General features: G+C 39.6%; 1 protein-coding gene across 8 annotated transcripts in view; it reads right to left on the bottom strand.

The window, feature by feature from the left end:
• The window catches only part of EYA4 (EYA transcriptional coactivator and phosphatase 4), a 377,003-nt gene that overhangs the window by 320,059 nt on the left and 34,671 nt on the right, over positions 1–22,273 (bottom strand). For 7 of the 8 annotated variants that reach the window (XM_040350451.1, XM_040350452.1, XM_040350455.1 and 4 more), the window contains exon 2: positions 17,832–17,932. In XM_040350451.1, the coding sequence (XP_040206385.1) occupies positions 17,832–17,864 (33 nt within the window). In that variant the 5' untranslated portion in view covers positions 17,865–17,932. Of the gene's footprint in view, positions 1–17,831; positions 17,933–22,273 lie in introns of those variants that run through there. The other variant, XM_040350461.1, reaches the window with a different exon arrangement.

The raw sequence follows: 22,273 nt of genomic DNA, 5'->3' as shown, positions 1-22,273 counted from the left end.
GTAAAAAATTATAAAACTAAATAAAAATAAATAAGAAAACCAAAAAAAAATTTTTTAAAGCGCCCCGTCCCGACGAGCTCGCGCGCAGAAGCAAACGCATACGCGAGTAGCGCCCGCATATGAAAACGGTATTCAAACCACACAAGTGAGGTATCGCCGCGATCGTTAGAGTGAGAGCAATAATTCTAGCCCTAGACCTACTCTGCAACTCAAAAAATGCAACCTGTAGAATTTTTTAAACGTCGCCTATCGAGATTTTTAAGGGTAAAAGTTTGACGCCATGCCACGAGCGGGCGCAATTTTTAAGCGTGACATGTTGGGTATCATTTTACTCGGCGTAACATTATCTTTCACAATATATAAAAAAATTGGGCAAAATGTATTGTTGTCTTATTTTTTAATTCAAAAAAGTGATTTTTATCAAAAAAAAGTGCGCTTGTAAGACCGCTGCGCAAATACGGTGTGACAAAAAGTATTGCAATGACTGCCATTTTATTCCCTAGGATGTCTGCTAAAAAAAAATATATAATGTTTGGGGGTTCTGATTAATTTTCTAGCAAAAAAATTGTGATTTTCACATGAAGGAGAGAAGTGCCAGAATTTACCTGGTGGGCAAGTGGTTAAACAAGAGAATATGCATTTCTGCCACTAGAGGGCACTGCAGGGGAAAGGCTTCAGTTTAGTTTGCTTGTTGGCCCCATCTTGTACCTCCTACAGTTTTGTGATTGTTGGTACACCATAGATGATAGTTTCTGTTCTCTCTAGTCCTAATTGACAGGTAAGAGGGTAAATATGTCTAACAAATTTGTTTATCTTTTTTTAACATTTTATAGTTTTTTTTCTTCTTCTCTCAGTACAATGGTGAGATCAATATCTAAAGTTTGGAAACATTTCCACAGTGACATTTCTGCTGACAGCAAGGCTGCATTTTGCAAATATTGTGAGAAGAAAAAACGTTTTCTGCTGCTTCTGGATCATCACAAAGTTTTTCTTCACCAGCAGCATCTTTAAGTATGGAAAGTTTCCAAACCACAGCCTCCCAAAAATACACAATCCCTTCATTTATATATAAAATGAGACCTGAAAATCAGGAGAAAATTGAACAAGCTCTTCAGAGAGCAATATATGCTTCTGGATCAACATTGTCAAAAACTGAAAAAAATGGCATATTGGCAGGTACCTTTTAACCACTTAAGGACCCTCCACTGTATATGTACGTCCTCTTTTTAAACATGGATATCTCAGTAACGGCAGCAGCTGCTGCCACAACTGAGATATCCATGTTTTCAGCGGGCGGCCGTGTAAACGATAACGGCGGTCTCCGCGGCGGATTCGCCGCGAGATCGCCGTTATCGGTGGCGGGAGAGGGCCCCCCCCCCCTCCCGCCGCTTTTCCGCGCCCTCCGCCGCTTACCGGAGCCGTCGGTAGCGGCGGAGGAGATCCGATGCTGCCGCCTGGAGAGTGAGGACTTGAGTGAGGGCAAGATGGCCCCCACCCGTCCTCATAGCTCTGCTGGGCGGAAGTGACGTCAAAACGTCAGTCCCGCCCAGCCTCTTAAAGAGACAATTTTTTTTCTGTCATTTTTTTAAATGACAAATTTTCCTTTTTTTTTTTTTTTTTTGCATTTAAGCCTAAATATGAGATCTGAGGTCTTTTTGACCCCAGATCTCATATATAAGAGGACCTGTCATGCTTTTTTCTATTACAAGGGATGTTTACATTCCTTGTAATAGGAATAAAAGTGATCATTTTTTTTTTATATTTTAGTGTAAAAAATAATAAAATCAATAAAATTAAATAAGAAAACAAAAAAAAAAATTTTTTTAAAGCGCCCCGTCCTGACGAGCTCGCGCGCAGAAGCGAACGCATACGCGAGTAGCGCCCGCATATGAAAACGGTGTTCAAATCACACAAGTGAGGTATCGCCGCGATCGTTAGAGCGAGAGCAATAATTATAGCCCTAGAGCTACTCTGTAGCTCAAAAAATGCAACTTATAGAATTTTTTAAACGTCGCCTATCTAGATTTTTAAGGGTAAAAGTTTGACGCCATGCCACGAGCGGGCGCAATTTTAAAGCGTGACATGTTGGGTATCATTTTACTCGGCGTAACATTATCTTTCACAATATATAAAAAAATTGGGCCAAATTTATTGTTGTCTTATTTTTTAATTCAAAAAAGTGAATTTTTTCCAAAAAAAGTGCGCTTGTAAGACTGCTGCGCAAATACGGTGTGACAAAAAGTATTGCGATGACCGCCATTTTATTCTCTAGGGTGTTAGAAAAAAATATATATAATGTTTGGGGGTTTTAAGTAATTTTCTAGCAGAAAAAACTGTTTTAGTCTTGCAAACACCAAATCTGAAAAACACGTGAGGTCTTTAAGTGGTTAAATTATTATGAAGGAAAAGGGGATTTGCGTAGAATGACATCACCGTCGGAAGCATTGGCTTTTTCCGGGTTAATTTTGAGCATGCGCACTGGGATACCCCCACGGACGGCGCATGCGCAGTTCCAAAAAAACGTAGTTTACGCCGGGTCACAACGTATTAACATAAAACACGCCCCCATTACATCCATTTGAATTCCACGCCCTTACGCCGCCAAAGATACACTATGCCGCCGTAACTTACAGCGCAAATTCTTTGTGGATTCAAAATAAAAAAAAGAAGTTGCGGCGGTGTAGTGTATCTTAGATACGCTGCACCCGGCAGAAGATTATGCGCAGGTACATGGATCTGCCCCTATTAGTTTTTCTGCAGATTTTTGTCTTCAGATTTCAGATTTACTAAAATCTGCCTGATTTCATACAAATTGAAACATTTACGGTTTGACCTCTTATTATATGGTTTTGGTAAATCTGAAGACAAAAATCTGCAGAAAATCGAATGTGTATGGGGTTTTAGCGCTGTCATTTTGCTTGCAATTTAACCACTTGATCTCTGAAAGGTTTGACCCCCTTCATGACCAGAGCATTTTTTTGCTATTCAGTACTGTGCTATTTTAACTGGCAATTGCTGGGTCATGGAACACTGTAGCCAAATAAAATGTATATCATTTTTTTCACACTAAATATTTCTTGCTATAAAAATGAAACCGAACATTTTAAAAAAATACATGTTTTTCTTAGTTTCTGTTATGGAATTTTGCAAACAAATAATCTTTCTTCATAAATTTAGGCGAAAATCTAGTCTGCTCTATTTCCTTGGTAAAAAATAACCCAAATCAGTGTATTATATTTTGTTTGTGTGAAAGTTATAAATTCTACACTATGTATGGTATATTTGAAAATCGATTAGCCTGGGTTCACACTAGATGCATCTAAATCGTAACCTTAATTTGCGGAGTGTATGTTAAGCGTGATTTACAGAATCAGATCACATGGGTGTTAACACCCATGCGATCCAATTCTGGTGCAGGACAAAAAAAGTGTTCTGCACCAGTTTGGTGTGAATGCGGTGCGATTTGACCCATACTGTGCTGTGATTCCTGTGCGAATTACATGCAGTGTCTCACAACGCAGCAGTGTGAGCCCAGGCTCAATCCTGATATTCTGACTGCCTCTCATTTCTTGAGACCTTAAAATGCCAGGAAAGTACAAATACTTCCCAATTGCCTCCTTTTTGGAATGTAGACAGTCAAAGGTATTTAATACGCCAAGGAGCATGAGCGGGGTGATATATAGGTACATCAAGCTGCCAGCAGTAAATTTACTGTTGGCTGGTCGGCGAGTGTTTAAATACACAATTGTTTTGGTAAATGGCAGTTTTGCTGCAGTAGGTTGTATACATTGCACAGATGCTCCACTTCATAGGCAGGGTCAGGGCACCACCAGGCATGATAATTATGAGAATGTTGTGTTTATTTTAGCATTATTAAATCGTGGCTCCCCATCAAACATATATATTTTTTTCCCTGTGGTACATGTTCCCCAGGTCAGTGCCAGCCCCCTATGTCATCTGTTTGACAATACCTTGCCTATTATCCTACATAGCTCCTAACTGTCTCTGATTTCAAGGAACTGTCCCTCATTTGGACCAAAGTCCCTCTGTCCATCTTTCCTCCTCAATTGTCCTTTGTTTTGGACTGATGTATATAGCAGTATTAAAAATGCCCTATTAATCTATCAAAAAAAGTGTTTTACTTTGCTATACCTTCAATCCAATTTCCAAATTATTGCATTTGTAAATTTAAAATGCTAACATAAAGGATAGTGGTTAAAAAACAAAAAAAAAAACACTTGTTTAACCTCCTGGGCGGTGTTCCCGAGTCTGACTCGGGGTGAGATTTTTGGGCAAGGATCGGTAACCCCGAATCAGACTCGGGCTCGCCTCGCTGGATGTACAGGGAGTTTTACTTACCTTGTCCCTGGATCCAGCGATGCCACCGCGCTGTGTGAGCGAGCAGGACCTCGCTCGATTCACACAGTGCCTCCGTGTGACGCCGATCTCCGTTCCCTGCGACGTTACGACGCACGGGGACGGAGAACGGCGCCAAATTCAAAAAAGTAAACAAACACTATACATACAGTATACTGTAATCTTATAGATTACAGTACTGTATGTAAAAAAAACACACACCCCTTGTCCCTAGTGGTCTGTCCAGTGCCCTGCATGTCATTTTATATAATAAAAACGTTTCTTTCTCCCTGCAAACTGTAGATTGTCCATAGCAACCAAAAGTGTCCCTTTATGTCAAAAATAGTTTTAGATCAGCTAAAAAACAGCGATAACAAATTATAATCACTTGCAGAATTGTGCGATAGCGATTTGTGGGGAAATTCGTCATAAAAAAAAAAAAATAATGACAGCAACAATTTTGCAACTGAGCAAATTTCAGTGATTTTGATTTGATTACATTATTGAATAATTTTTATTATAATTATATTATTATTTGTTATAATTATTTATAATTATTTATTATATTATAATTTATAATTTGGTTTTTAAAAAAATGTCATACCCGGGATGCCTATTAGAAGCTTGTTTGGTCAGATTTAAGTGAGTTATTTCTAAAAATGACAGACCTACAATATAAAACGCCAAATTTCCTTGCAAATAATGGTACCGCTTTCAGCATGTTTTTTCTGAAAGAATCATACCGCCAGGGAGGTTAACCAATCATTTCTTGTGTATTAAAGTGTTACTAAATCCACAACAGTAAAATCAGTCTGTATATGCAGTAAAGCATGATTGTTATACTTACCATGGAGCCTAAGGGGTTAATCCTCTGTATAGTGTAAAAAGGCTGTTTGATTCTGTCTTCTCTGATCCTCCCCTTCTTCCTCTGCCCCTAACTCATCTCCAACAGAGACTTTGGAGTCACTCTGCACATGATCTGTTTGATGTGTATTGTATTTTATTTTATTTTTTTGTGAACAGCACAGGGCCAATCAGCACTGTCCAGACAGAGGATCAGGGGTACTGCAGCCTCAAAGGACAGTCGGAGTAGAATGCAAACTCTTCCTACAAGCTTTAACCAGACACCGATAGAAGTTACAAGACTGCTATACTGTTGAGAAAAAGTATTTAGCCGTTTATATTTACCAAAATCGATGAATTTCAGTGTTCTGTGTACTGTGGGAGACCAGATATAGTGCATGCAGGCACATGGGTATAGTAACACTTTAATTCTCTTGTAAGGGGGTGTGGTAGAGGTGTGTCTTATGAATACATATTTTTACTAATAGGTATCCCTCTTTTCCATTTCAGAAAGCTAGGAGGTATGATCCTAGAAAACAGATATTACTGTTTTTTTTAACATTTGGCTCCCGTTGACTTCAATGGGATTCAAATATGGCACTCATACTTCAGTAATGGTCACTGAATTTGCCTCAAATCAAACCCAGGTATGTTCAGTTCATCACTATTCATAATATAGGGCAGCATGATAAAACTAGGAATAGAAGATTCACCTTCATAACATTCTCTGGCCTAGGTGGCACAATATGTACCCCAGCGCCATTATTTGTCTGTGTTTTTGTGGACCATGTGACTGTCATGCCTCTATGAGTAAGTTAGTGATGGTCATAGGTATTTAAATTGATCATGCTGCTTCATATGAGAAGGCATACAATCTTTTACTTTCCTGCATTCATACAAGAAGGAAAGCATAGTGAGCTAAAGCTTCATGTTGGTGTGTTGATGCAGTAACACAAGTACTGAATAAAAGCTACTGCTCTTACCATACATACCATGCACAATGCCAGGGAGTAGTTAAATACTTAAATGCGCAGCAGATACTTATATACTAGAAAATACAGTATATACAGTAAATTGCTAAATTAGTATCAAACGTTCCAACTTTCAAATGACACATATTAAATATCTTTCCAGAATGAACAACTATATGTAGATATCACATTCTCAATGGAACAGTGATCTTGAAGAAAACAGAGAAAGTAATTACAATTTCCACAAAACGTGAGGATCAGGTTTATTTCACACTTTCCAAGATATAAGGTGAACTTGAGCTATGACTATGTATGGCCCATCTGTAAGGGTTAAACATGTAAATGCCACCACCAACAGTACAATGGGTTAAATCCTTTTGTACTATTTAATGAATGTGAAAATAATACCTCTTCCGATGTTGTACACAACACCTTCATAAGCTGAACCAAATATTTTACTGCCATCTGTTTAGTTCATTGTTTAATTCTTTCTTAACACCACAACAAACAAAAAACACAGCTCGTTAAGTACAAGAGATTCGAGGGATGAAATTTCACCAGGAAACTACAACTACCTGTCAACTCATCGTACTCTGGGGGCGGAGTAAAGAAGGGATTTATCAAATGCTTATTCTTGTATTACACTAGGACAAAACAAGCCCTAGTTATGTTCTTTTAAATGAAAAGAAGAAAAAAAAAAAAGAGAATGTACATGCTAATCTCCTAAGCAGTTTGGGTCATTTCCTATTAAAACAGAAGAGGAGCTACAAAAATAGTTTTCCCTTTTAAATATACACATACATACATACTAATGACTAGGGATGAGCCAAATACCCCCCCGTTCGGTTCATACCAGAACCTTCGAACGGAACGAACGTTCGCGCAAACATTTAGAACCCCATTGATGTCTATGGGATTTGAACGTTTGAATTCAAAAGTGCTAATTTTAAAGCCTAATATGCAAGTTATTGTCGTAAAACGTCTTTGAGAACCTGGGTCTTGCCCCCAGGGAACATGTATCGATGGAAAAAAGTTTTAAAAACTGTTGTTTTTTCAGGAGCAGTGATTTTAAAGATGCTTAAATAAAAAAATAAAAATAAAATGAAAAATTCCTTTAAATTTTGTACCTGCTGGGTGTCTATAGTATGCCTGTGAACACGTCTTTGAGAGACCGGGTCTTGCCCCAGGGAACATGTATCAATAGAATTTTTTTTTTTTTAAACGGTCGTTTTTTTCAGGACTCCTGAAAAAACGACCGTTTTTAAAACTTTTTTTCCATTGATACATGTTCCCTCGGGCAAGACCCGGGTTCTCAAAGACGTTTTCACAGGCATACTATAGACTCCCAGCAGGTACAATATTTAAAGGAATTTTTCATATATTTTTTTTTATTTAAGCATCATTAAAATCACTGCTCCACAGGGTGTCTATAGTATGCCTGTGATAACGTCTTTAAATAGCACAATTACCTGCCTGCCAGTAAATTAGGAAGAACTGATCTCGCTAAACTATACAGTGTATAAATATATGTACAACACCTGGGATGTATATATGTCCTCTACACACTGTAACATTAACTGACTAGCCTACCTGCCTGCCTGCCCTATCTACCTGCAAAAAATGACACTCTCTCTGTCTCTCTCTGTTCTCTGTTAACTGCCGCAACACACTACACAAGGCCGCCCTGCAGGCGGCCTTTTATAGTGTGGGGCATGTACTAAACCCCCTGAGCCATAATTGGCCGAAGCCACCCTGGCTTTGGCCAATTATGGCTCTCCGTTTTTTGCGCGCTGTGATTGGCCAAGCATGCGGGTCATAGTGCATGCTTGGCCAATCATCAGCCAGCGATGCCGCAGTGAATTATGGTCTGTGAAACGAAACATACGATGTTCGAATACGAAGCTCATCCCTACTTATGACATACTATGACAGTACAGATGCATTTTACAATAGATTTATATAAAATATCAATATCTATAACTAGGCCAAAAAACACTTCTATCTAACACTACAGTTTTTACATTACAATTCTCAAATAAATTTACATTTTTATAGTTCTAATAAGAAAGACATAACTTGCCACCCCAAGAAAACTGAATGATGTCCGTCTAGCTCTGTAGAACAATAACAGTCGCTGGGGTTTATTTACTAAAACTTCAAGGTGCAAAATCTGGTGCAGATCTGCACAGAAACCAGGTTTTATTGTAAAAGTTTAATTGAACAAGCTGAAGGTAAAAGCTGATTGGCTACCATTCACAGCTGCACCAGAATCTTGGTGCACCAGTTTTAGTAAATCTTCTCCTGTATGTCTCTCAGTACTAGGCAGATTTCAAGAGAAGGGCACTAAAAAATGGGGCCAAATCTTCCCTTATAGGGGGGGTATGCCTACAGTTACCCTTAGGAAGTTATTTGTCTTTCCCGCATTAGTGAGAGTAATGCGAGTTTGGGGGGAGGACTGGGGGGAGGGGGGGCCTATACCTTGGCACAGCAGGATCCCATATGGGGTGTTGGGGGAGTTGGCTCCGGATTTCCCTTAGACCCGAGCCCATTTTCTTCAGGGTATTACTACCACACATCTGCTTCATTCTTACAGTAACACTCACGTAATGTTATGCAGGCAGCCCGATTCTAGGTTTACCTTTTTGATATTGTTTATTATTCTTTATATGGTAATTCTATGTTATCTTCACAAAATGACATGATTGGCCCCTATGGGGCATTTGAAGCTGTTGATGATTATCTAATTGTTGTAACCCTATTTAAAATCTCAATAAAAAATTTATTGAAAGTAAAAAAAAAATGGGGCCAAATCTTAATGCACTAAACTTCTACAGATGAGCACGGAACTTTTTCACACCACATATAACATAGACTGTGGTGTTAGTACTGTGGGGACTGAGGGGTTATTGGTCCTTTTAACTCCAAAATGCCTTATTTAAAGGGGTTGTAAAGGTACATTTTTTTTCCTTAACCAGTTTCCGACCCCCGCATGTACATATACGTCCACAATATGGCACGTACAGGCACATGGGCGTACACGTACGTCCTTGCCTATTAGCGGGTGGGGGGTCCGATCGGGACCCCCCCCGGTACATGCGGAGGTCGGGTCCGCTCGGGGAGCGATCCGGGACCACGGCGCGGCTATTTGTTTATAGCCGCTCCGTCGCGATCGCTTCCCCGTCCTTCACTATGGCGGCGCATCGATCGCGTCATTCCCTTTATAGGGAAGACACGATCGATGACGTCATTCCTACAGCCACACCCCCCTACAGTTGTAAACACATACTAGGTGCACCCTAACTCCTACAGCGCCCCCTGTGGTTAACTCCCAAACTGCAACTGTCATTTTCACAATAAAGAATGCAATTTAAATGCATTTTTTGCTGTGAAAATGACAATGGTCCCAAAAATGTGTCAAAATTGTCCAAAGTGTCCGCCATAATGTCGCAGTCACGAAAAAAATTGCTGATCGCCGCCATTAGTAGTAAAAAAAAAAAATTAATAAAAATGCAATAAAACTATCCCCTATTTTGTAAACACTATACATTTTGCGCAAACCAATCGATAAACGCTTATTGCGATTTTTTTTACTAAAAATAGGTAGAAGAATACGTATCGGCCTAAACTGAGGAAAAAAAATGTTTTTATATATGTTTTTGGGGGATATTTATTACAGCAAAAAGTAAAAAATATTGCATTTTTTTCAAAATTGTCGCTCTATTTTTGTTTATAGCGCAAAAACTAAAAACCGCAGATGTGATCAAATACCACCAAAAGAAAGCTCTATTTGTGGGGGGAAAAAGGACGCCAATTTTGTTTGGGAGCCACGTCGCACGACCGCGCAATTGTCTGTTAAAGCGACTCAGTCCCGAACTGTAAAAACACCTTGGGTCTTTAGGCTGCATATTGGTCCGGGGCTTAACTGGTTAAAGTGGAGTTCCACCCATAAATATAACATTACATCAGTAGTTTTAAAAAAATGTCATTAGTCCTTTACGATTTTTTTTTTTTTTTTAGATGCCTTCAAAGTGTTGTTGCTAGGCAGAATAGTTAATCTTCCCACTTCCGGCACCTAGGTGCTTAATGCTTCCAAACCTACACCGCACAGACTCCTGGGAATGTAGTGGGTGTAACTTTCCAGGAGTCTGTGCACTCCCAAGTCTCAAAGAATCATGTGACTTGGACAGCACAGGTGCTGAAACCTGATCTGACACTGCTTGTGCAGCACTGAGCATGTGCGAGATCTGCAAGGCTGAAATCCAGGAAGTCATACAGTCTGGCTTCATGATGCCCACACTTAAGATGGCCCCAGTCAATTTCTATTTTATAAAGTGTCTAAATGCTGTAACAACCTAACAAAACGGACCTTAGTTTACAGACTAACTTTACTAGAATACATTAAGCTTGTGTATTACAGGGGTATTTATATTTAAAAAGTGAAATTGTGGCCGTAACTCCGCATTAATAGCTTCCTTTACCTTAGTGCAGTCCTCCTTCACTTACCTCATCCTTCGATTTTGCTTATAAATGTCCTTATTTCTTCTGAGAAATCCTCACTTCCTGTTCTTCTGTCTGTAACTCCACACAGTAATGCAAGGCTTTCTCCCTGGTGTGGAGTGTCGTGCTCGCCCCCTCCCTTGGACTACAAGAGAGCCAGGATACCCACTAACACACAGATCTTTTCTATATCTGCAACGTAGAGAGCGTCCTGACTCTCCAAGGGAGGGGGCGAGCACGACACTCCACACCAGGGAGAAAGCCTTGCATTACTGTGTGGAGTTACAGACAGAAAAACAGGAAGTGAGGATTTCTCAGAAGAAATAAGGGCATTTAAAAGCAAAATGGAAGGATGAGGTAAGTGAAGGAGGACTGCACTAAAGTAAAGGAAGCTATTTAGGAAAAAAAATGGTACCTTTACAACCCCTTTAAGCTTCAAAATGTGGCATTTGACACACTTTTTTTAAGCACTATGAATGCCAATCAAAGTACCTCTCATTAAAAAAGTGGTTACCTTAAAGTCCTCTATACACTGTTGAGTTTGCTTTGCTATATTTTGCTTCAGAAATGTTACCCCATGTATAGCAGGGGTAGGCAACCCCCGGCACTTGTGCCCCAAGCGGTACTCAAAGCCTCTTTTGCCAGCACTTGACTACCTCCCCCATCAGCATAGCAGTGCAGTAAAGTGTCAGTGAGACACTATTGCATTCCAATTTCAGAATCCCCCACGCTGCACCTGCACTGAGGGGGAGCCACTGTGCCCCCACACATTGTAATAGATGGGAAACATTGTTTGGTTTTCCAACTTTGCTGTAGCTGCGATTGTCAGCTTTTGTAATGGGGAAGAGGTTGCTAAAGTCAATCGCAGTCCTGCTAGCCCTGTCCACCATCTGGAGGAAGATGACTCGCTTGGTTGCCACTACCAATCTCAGAAAGAAGCGATTTCAGTGATATTGAGAAAACACAATCAGGTGAGAGTTTGTGGAATTACTGTTGAGCTTCTGGGAATGTTGTTGAAATTATTCCTGAATCTTTGCATCACTTACTACTGAACCCCTGCACTCTGTGTCCCTTTAAGCCACAGCCAGTATTCAGTGCAATGAAAATTACACCCAACTTTTGCTGTGGTGCAGGGCACCTCACTTTTTCTTGGCTGCGGGGGCCCAACTTATGATCCTGCACACAGGCTCACTGCTTTTTAGAAAATGCCCCTGACCTGAGCTCATCATTGCACATCCATTCCAGATGCTTGTATGTGACATCACATACAAGCATGTGGGCTGGATGCGAGAGCTGGATCAGCAGGATGAGTATGCCAGGACAGGTGGATGTGTCTCATCTCTGTTTCCTTTCACCACTCTACATATCATGCATATCAGGGCCGATCCTAGGCAGGGTGCACAGGGTGCATTGCACCCAGGCGCCTGCAGAGGTGGGGGCGCCGAACACCTAACAGACTCTCTAACAGAAGCCCTCTCTGTGTCCATCACAGAGGCCCCCCTCCAGGTCCCAATAAAGTACTCTGCTTCTCTTCCTGTATTTTGTTTATTATTAAGAGATCATGTAAGGATCCTAGATTAATGAACACTTCGTGGGGGAGCATCTCTGTGGTTGAGTCATTGCCATAGAAACATTTGTAAAGGGGAGGAGTTAGTAAAATTACAACGCCCATGTGGGGGCGCCAGAAATATTTCTGCACCCAGGCGCCTGTGACCCTAGGATCGGCCCTGATGCATATCATAGATGAGAAGAGGGTACAGCGGTGGCGCAGATGAGCAGGCAGGTACAGAAGGGATTTAGAGGTGGGACAGAAGAGCAGGAGGGTACAGAGGTGGGGCAGATGTACAGGGAGGTACAGTGGTGGAAGAGATGAGAAGGAGCTTCAGCAGTAGGACAGAAGAGCAGGGGGGTAGAGTGATGGGACAGATGAGCAGGGGGGTTCAGTGGTGGGACAGATAAGCAGGGAGGTTCAGTGGTGGGACAGATGAGAAGGGAGTTCAGTGGTGGAACAGATGAGAAGGGAGTTCAGTGGTGGGACAGAGAAGCAGGGGAAGAGGGTAGAGCAGTGGGGAAGATGTGAAATGAGGTGTATTAGTGGGACAGATGAGCAGAGGGAACAGAGGTGGGACAGAAGAGCAGGGGGATACAGGGGTAAGACAGATGTGCAGGAGAGACATTGGTGGGGCAGATGAGAAAGTGAGTTACAGTGGTGGGGCAGATGAGCAGATGGGTTCAGTGTTAGGACAGATGAAAAGGTGATTAAGTAGTGAGACAGAAGAGCATGGGGATACGTCAGAGGAGCAGATGTGAAGGGGGTTACAGTGGTGGGGCAGATAAGAAAAGGGGTACATTGATGGGACAGATGAACAGCGGGGTTACAGTGTTGGGACAGAAGAGCAAGGGCATACAGTGGTGGGGCAGATGAGAAAAGGGGTACATTGATGGGGCAGATAAGCAGCATTGTTACAGTGGTGGGACAGAAGAGCAAATGGGTACAGTGGTGGGGCAGATGTGCAGGAGGTACAGTAGTGGGAGGGATGAGAAGGGGGTTCAGCTGTGGGACAGAAAAGCAGGGGGTTACAGTGGTTGGATAGATACGTGGGGGGGGGTTCAGTGTTGGGACAGCTGAGAAGGGGGTTCAGCAGTGTGAAAGATGGGCAGGGGTTACAGTGGTTAAACAGATTTGCAGGGGGGTCAGTGATCTGAGAAGGTGCATGAATTGGGGCTGATCTGATCTGTGAAGGTGCATGAATTGGGGCTGATCTGATCTGTTAAGGTGCATGAATTGGGGCTGCTCTGATCTGTGAAGGTGCATGAATTGGGGCTGCTCTGATCTGTGAAGGTGCATGAATTAGGGATGCTCTGATCTGTTAAGGTGCATGAATTGGGGCTGCTCTGATCTGTGAAGGTGCATGAATTGGGGATGCTCTGATCTGTGAAGGTGCTTCAATTGGGGCTGATCTGATCTGTTAAGGTGCATGAATTGGGGCTGATCTGAGGTGTGAGTGCAGGATGTTAATTTCTCACTACTACTCAAGTAGTTTACAGTATTTACTTTATAAAAAAAAAATCCTTTTTTGTGATTGAGAGTGTGAAGTTGATATCTATTTGTTATAAAATTGTCACTCTCAATTTCTTTGAAAACTTTTTTCAGCACACTACTCAAAATGTTGCCTACCCCTGATGTACAGTATCTGAAAACCAGCGCTGTGAATAAGTGTATGTGTTACATCAAAAATTAAAAGTATCAATCACTACCAAATAAATATGACCATGCTCTTGCAACAATGTATCTTCTCTAAACTCCAATATGTCTATGCCAGCAGCAGAAGGTTATACATTCAGTACAGTAGTACAACTTATGCAAAGGAATATAACAGTTTACTTACTTAGTTTGCTACAAATATATACACTTTTATATCCATGTTTAGAGTTTGGTAGTGATTGATACTTTTTAATTTTGAAGTAACACATAGGGGGTTATTTACGCAAGTCAAATACACTTTGCACTACAAGTTCCAACTACAAGTGCAAATGCACTTGAAATTGCACTGAAAGTGCAGTCACTGTAGATCTGAGGGGGACATGCAAAGAAAATAAAAAACAGCATTTTAGCTTGCACATGATTGGATAATAAAATCAGCAGAGCTTCCACTCATTTCAGATCTACCCCTCAGATTTACAGCGACTGCACTTCCAAGTGCACTTTCAATTCAATTTCAATGCACTTTGCACCTGTAGTTTGCACTTGTAGTGCAAAGTGGATTTGCCTTTCGTAAATAACCCCCATACGCTTGTTCACAGCGCTGGTTTTCAGATACTATTTTTCAGACAGAATATTTTTCAGCTAACACAGCAGCGGTGCAACAGATCCATATGTGATTAGTTCTGGGTGCGGTTCCACTCCAAATAATCACTTTTATCATGGTTTGCATTTCAAAGCCCACATAGAAGTCTACGGCCTTGTTTAGTTTTGCTTTGAAGTCTGAAGCGTGATATGCTTTCAGAATGCTTTTTTGACAGCAAAAGACAGGCAGTATGGAGGTGTACTACAGACTAGAGGTGGGATAAAATGTACTACTGAGCATAGAGGGGAGGGAAGAAGGATATGGGGAAAGTACTAGGGGCTGATGTCTGGTATTTGGGAAGGAGGTGAGGTATGGGGAATGTACAGCTAAGTAGGAAGCTGGGGGTGGTGGTGTACTACTAAGCAGGAGTTACTGCTGGAGAAGGGGGTATGGGGAATGTGCTACTAAGCAAGTAAGGTAATGTACTACTCAGCAGGGGCAGTTGGGAATGTAGTACTGAGTGAATGTGGTACTACTGAGAAGGGGGGTTATTGCTGAGCTAAGGGGTTGTTCTATTGACCATGAGGAGGGGGGAACAATGTATCACTGGGGGGCGGGGGTACTACTCAGAGGGAAATGTACTATTGAGCATGAGAGGGGGGTAATATTGAGCTGGGGTGAAACTGAGCTGGTAAAACACTGAGTGGGGAATCTGCTGAGCCAGGAAACTGCAGAGGAGGGTACTACTGTGCCAGGAAACCATTGAGCCGAGAAGCTGTTGAGATGGAGATTTGCTGACCAGAGGTAATAATAATGCAGGAAACTAATGAGCAGGGGTACTAATGAGTCACCCAAAACAACAAAAAAAATATAATATTTGTTCAAAGGGGAAGTGATGTCAAATGGGAAGGGCTTCCTCATCATCCCTTCCCATTTGACATCACCTCCCCTTTTAAACAAATAGAAAATCAACACACACATGGTGTTTGCCAAGCTTCATTAAAGCATCAAAAAAGCATCACAAAAACATCAAAAACACATCTAAAATGCATGGTCAAGCAGTAGGTACTTTCCTGTGTGTTACTATTCAATGCAAGTATAAACTAGGCCTAAGTATTTAACGCAGTGTATGAATAATTACAAAAAAAAAAAACGCTGACCATTTTTTCTAAAGTTAATAAATACTAGACATATGCACACTGAAATATTTTGTTTCGTAATTTCGTTTTTGTCCGAAAAATACATTTATTTCATTACTCCCGAAATTCGTTTTTATTTATTTAGTTTTTGTTAAAAAAATGCATTCGTCCGAAAATCCAAATTAAGGTCGAATTTGTCATTGAAGGCTTATGGTGTCTGTCAAATGTTCTAAAAAAAAAAAGAAGATTCGACAGAATCTTAAAAAGATAAATAAAAATTAAACTCTTCGGCCAAGATCCAAGTACCTCTGTGCATTTTTCCGTCCGGCGTAGCGTATCTCAGATACACTACGCCGCCGTAACTTTCAGCGTATTTTCCGTATCCTGAAAGAATTTGTGCCGTAAGTTACGGCGGCGTAGTGTAACTGTGTCGGCGTAGAATAATATTGGACTAATAGAGTTAAGGTTAGGCACATTTGACCGCAACAAAAATGAAAATAAAGCATTTGCTTATGTCGGATCTTTCGGTTTTCGTCTTCTGTGCTTTCGTTATCGTTTGTTAAAACGATAACGAAAATACCTGAAATTCAGACGAAAATGCATTCTGACAAAAAACGAATGCACATGTCTAATAAATACTGTAGATCCTGGTGGTCATTTGTCTTTGTACCATTTTCATCTCACTGCCTCACAAAATAAAATTAACCACAACTGTATCCATGGCATAAGTGATCTAATTAACCCATCAGGGAGTGGAAACTAGGATTTGAGAATCTCCCATGATCTCACATTTCACAGTAACCACAATGATTCACTACCAGAATCCATAGCAGAGCTAGAAGATCCACAATATAAATATGGGAAGGGAAGCATTTATCTCCCTTATTAAACCATTGAAATAGAATAGAAAGCCAGGTATTGGACAGTGAATAAGGAAGATAGATGAATTAATTATTAATTTATTTTTAACAAAATGGTTATACTGTAAGGTAGGACGAGTTATTGTTTATTTAAAATAAGTATTATCAGTCTTTCTCTCAGTTTTTCGTCTTAGGACACTTCAAAAACCTATACACATATGCATGGCGTTCGGGTCCAGTAATTTTTTACAGGAAACCTTATTTTACCATTCAGAAAAAAAAAAAAATCTGCCTTGTTAAATACTGGCAAATTGTTGGCAGATTGGAGGATTAGCTAGTTGCAAAATTGCACAATTTGAGTAAGATACCAAACTTTGAGCATAGTTTTGCTTATCTCTAACAGCGGAGAAAAAAGCTAAAATCGAATATTTGTATTTTAAATACTAGTCCCAATGCAAAGCATTAGTATTAACTTAAAGTTAAGACTTGTCTTTTCAACTTACAATGCTGTGCTCTGACAACACCTTAGAACAAAAAACTCAACACATGATTTTACATTTTAGTGAAATAAACAATACAGTATTCAAGATCTACCAGATCAACAACACTTTTCTATAAAATATCTCTGGATATCTGGTTAAATATCTCTGGATGGCTCAAAAGCAAACTCCAGTTCAAGCAAGACAAATAATTCTACCTTTCCAAAGAATTCCTGATTAAACATTTCACATTTTAATGACTAATGCAAAATCAGCTTATTCTCTATTTTGGAATAATACAAATTATATACTTGGATACTGCTTATGATAAGTTTTTGTTGACATTATATTGCATTTTATTACCAATCCCAAACCAACTTCCTTGTTGAATTCTCAAATGACAGAAGCCATTTAGCAATAATACTATAAAGACTTCAACTGTCAGTTTACTATCGTTTTATTGTAGAAAACATTGAATTTCTTGTATATTCCAGTATATGGATAGTATATATTAATTTGGGGACCCAGAATTTCATTTGTGGACCACAAAATGACCTACAGATTTCCCTTTTATAGAGATAGATTACTGCTTTACGGTAAAAGAACCACCATTTTAAACCGTGGAAGTTAGTCATGGTACGCAGCTGAATAATTCATCTATAGTAAATGCTGGAGAGGTAAACATTTACCATGACCTAGATTTTCAGTGGATTTTGGCCAATTACATATCAGAAATGCTATGGTCAGCTGTTCAAACATTCAGAAACAAGCCAGTGTTCAGTTCACATACATGATTGAACTGATAAAATGATGAAACTGATTTAGTAATAAAAAAACTCCTCAGTTAACAACTACAATAAATTATAGGCATGGAAGCTGAATAAAATACAGAACTTACTGACTGCTCATTCAGGTCCTGAGGGTCGTCCATGAATTTGTCTCAGAACGTTCCAAATATTTGGTTTTCACGCAGGATTTTTGTAAACCGTGGTGTATTTCCTTTGTTAAAAGAAAATGAAGAAAAAAAAAATGTGAGTTGCCACTTTTGTGAACCGAAATCTTTGAGTATACCGAATGCATTTAAAGTCATTCATTATTTCTAAACACTTTATACAAATAATTTATACAACAGTTTCTATTTTTAACTCAGTGTTATCTAGGCAATGTACCGTATATCTGGACATTAATACATACATTATAGATAAGATGAAAAAAAAACAAAAGCTTATGACTCAAAAAAAAAAAGGGTTATAAACTCTCTCTTAAATATACCTTTCAAGCAGCTCATAGAAATCTGCAAGCAGTATCTACACCAGTTTGGAAACTTGGAGCAGAGTTTGTAACTTAAAACAGACTTTCTCACCCCCTCAACCAAGCAACATAAATCATCATTGCACGAATCCCCCCATTACCTGAACAAATGGATATTTATTTATTGATGTATTTATTTATTTGTGTATTTATTTTCCCTTAATACCATTTTTTAGGGATATCTCCTGGCACTTCTGGGGGTGAAGTTCAACCTTAACATTTTGGTCAAAAAGGTCAATGCTGTAAATTTAAAGGGTATTTGCATTTTTATTACATAAACTGCTTAAATTCTTGCTCCAAACATGTTCTTCCTATCAAATTACTAAACATAAAACAGTTAAGCTTTGTTTACAACCTGTTGGTAGCCTATGACCTCTAAAAAAATGTGAGTTTGCCATTGAGAATAATTGCCCAGTGAAAGGATTTGGGTACAGCCACCATTTTCTGAGCAGCACCGAAACACGCACCCTATTGCAGAGTCAACACTACTACATAGACTAAAGATGGCCATACATGGATCAACTCAGGTACAATTAGCCTGCCCATAATTGGATTGTATCTTGACTGGTACCTGCTGAAGCACCCACATTTCTATCCAGGGGCAAGTTGATTGTACCCAAGTCAATCCATCGATTCATTTGGGTACAACCAGCTTGTTGGATTTTTTTTTAATGAGATCATTGTTGGTAGCTATTGGTGTTAGCAATGAATTATATGTGAATGGTGCGTTTGTTCCACATTTATGTAATGCGTATCAGAACTTATCAATATCACAACCAGGGTTGGGTATTAAGCCACAAGCGCTACATTGCTTGCTATCTGGTATACGTGCATTATATGTGGTGGAGGGATTGCTATGTTATGTGTGTTCACCAATAACACTATGAGAAGACTTTGAAAAGTGATTTGCCAATTGATTTGTGTTCACTTTCAAGAGTGATACACATAACTTTCCTTTTCAGACATTTGTTTGTTTAAATTTCACTATGGACTATATTACGTACTTTCTGTTTTCACTTTCAAGAGTGATACACAAAAAGGTTTTATTTAGTTAATTTCACAAAAATCACAACATTTCCTGTGATTCAATAAGGAATTCAGGTATGTGGGCTTTGCTCTGGGCTATGAGAGACAGTGCTGTGCTATCGAGAGCCGCTATTTGCATACAATGCCAATCAATTAAAAAAAAAGTGAGACATCAGCAGATCACTGCCCCTTCTGTAACCTACAAAGAAGAGGCAAAGTGACCAGGAGCCATTTCTCTATAGGGAGTAAACAGCGGCACATGGCTACACCATCAAGAAAATACACAAAAAGCATAAGGGTGGACAAGAAAATGTGAAAACACTGACTTTCCCAAAAATAAAGAGGGTTTTTGCACAAGGTAAGCAAGTACGTTGCTAATGGGATTTTTGCTCCTCTTGGCTGGAGTTTAGCTTTAAATATTTGGGTACCTGGCCAAGGTGCTACAGTCCTAAAATGAGGTCTTACAGCCCAAAATGGACACTAAATGTATTCCCACAATGAATCCAGAAAGAGTATGTGATGAAGTGGCTTGGTAGATGGGCCAAGACAGTTTTTACTGCAGGTCCAGAAGGTCCCCAAATATGGACAGGTGCTCAACTTTCACACCTTTCTTGGTGTGAGCTAATTTAAAAGGAAACTGTATCGGTTTGAGCAAATTTTTCTTTCACACAGCACACAGGCACACTTAAAAATAAACATTAAAACTGAACTAAAGTCTTTATACTTTTCTGTACAGCGGTCCTAAACCAGCACATACAGGCTTCTACTTCCTTTTGAACATTAACATGGAAAGAACCTTAAAACCTAAGCACAGCTCTCAGGAGAATTTATCATACACCCACCACCAGAGAAAGAAGAGGGCAGCGAGAGTATTGGATGTCGCTGGATTGGACTGAAGACACCAGGGAAAAGGTAAGTATACAGATTTTCTTATACTAATGCTGCAGGGATGCTCAGTTTTGGGTTTTAAATGTAGTATATAGTCTTTTCAATATTATTTATGATATCAATATAACATTAATCATCTTGATGTGAATAACCTTGCTGGTGTGTGTTAATGTTTAAAAACCTTTTTGTAAATATAAATGCTCATGTGGGCAGCCATATTTGATTTCTACATATGTAAGCTCTACTTCCAGCCTATGAAAACACTCTAGAAAGAGGCCCCTATTGAATGAAATAGATCATTCACTCTCTTGTGGAACACACTGAAAGAGTACCACTATTAGCATTGGGTGAGTTTTTGCGGCAGGTTCTGGCACTTGTAGGGTCATTCAAGGACAGTCTGATATGTCCCTGCTGTTCTCTATTATGCCCTGGAACACTGCAAAATACATTATTTATAAGAAGGTTTGCTGAAACGATTCTATTTCCAAAGTTTACTACCAAGGTTCCCAAAGCAATGGAATGCACATGGAGGGCACAACATACACTGGAGCCCCTAGTGTCAAAACAGCATAGAAGTTACATACTTATGTAGACTGTATTTAATATATACTGTGTGTAACATTTCTAAAATTTTAGAGTGTTCATTTTAAACTTTATAGTCAATACATACAAATTTTTATATGCTTAGTTTCCATTCAGCTGCATGTAAGAAAATGGCCTTGCAGGATTTATATATTTTGCAAGTATCTAAGTATGTTTAAACAGACCTGTTGAAGTGCTCTTTTTATACCTTGTTTTAATGTGTTTCAACATAGTTTAATTTTAACTATAGTTACATTCCACTTATAAATCCTAAAATTGTTCCTTCCCATGGAAGTAATTTGTATAATAAAAACATTGTGCTCTTAGGAAACTTAATTTCTTAAGTGGGCCTCCAAAGCTGATTTTATAAGTGCAATCTATTAAAACAACAGCCATTACTATTACAGGTTTACAATAATTCACAGTGTAATAATAAAGTATACTGTAGTGAACTTCTAAGTGCAGAAATATTTCTCATTTGTAGCTGAAATAAACTGGCCGCAAATTTTTTTTGTTGCCAGTAATTCACCACAGCCTTTAGTAAAAGTTCAGATTGGGTTTCTTAATAGCACAATGCATTTGAAAATGCTTAGAACCATTCCGTGTTTCTATCTATCTATCTATCTATCTATCTATCTATCTATCTATCTATCTATCTATCTATCTATCTGTCTATCTATCCTATATATTTATTCTCTATCTGCTTTTGAGTTTTTTTACTTTCCATACAGTGAGATCAATATGTTGCCTAAAGTGTTACTAAATCCAGGACCCTGCCTCTACTATATGTGGTTTCCAATAGTACAGAGAACATGGAAATGCAATTTGTTTTGTAAATATAAACTGGTAAGAGCCGGTTCACACTGGGGCGATCCGACTTCCAGCGCGACTTCCAGAGGCGATTCCAACACGACTTGAATGTGAACCACAGGGCGATCTGGGGAGATTTACAACACGACTTGAAGTCGTCTCCAGGACAGGAGACATTCCAGTGGCCAATAAAACAACCATCAGCTCTGGGAGAGGGAGGGGGAGGGAGAGGTTTGCCTGAGAAATGTATGTTATCTTCCTAGAAAGTAGCTTCAGATAAGACAGTGATCCGACTTCTGAGGCGACTTCCATTGAAATCAATGGGTACAAATCGCCTGCAAGTCGGATTGAAGTAGTACAGGAACTTCTTCTGAAGTCGGATCGCCTTGAGTCGTGTGTATTAACACCGCTCTCATTCACTTCCATTGTTTTTCTCTACAGCACGACTTGGGACGACTTGAGGCGACATGAAGTCGGATCGCAAGTCGCCCCAGTGTGAACCGGCTCTTAATGTACAGTATTTTCTCGTCAAGCATTTTATCATTTTGTGACTTCTATCACTGTCTGGTTAAAGCTTGTAGTAGGAGTCTTCATTCTACTCTGACTGTCCTATGTGGCGGCAGGACCCCTGTCCCTCTCTGTCTGCATAGTGTTGATTGGCCCTGTGCCGATCACATGCACACTCCCAAGAAAAAATAATAACTCTCTAGCACAAAACTGAGC

Source organism: Rana temporaria, chromosome 4, assembly GCF_905171775.1.
Source record: "Rana temporaria chromosome 4, aRanTem1.1, whole genome shotgun sequence".
In the NCBI taxonomy this organism is placed as follows: Eukaryota; Metazoa; Chordata; class Amphibia; order Anura; family Ranidae; genus Rana; species Rana temporaria.
Note: the sequence above shows the minus strand (reverse complement) of the source record. Positions and strands in the feature narration are given on the sequence as shown.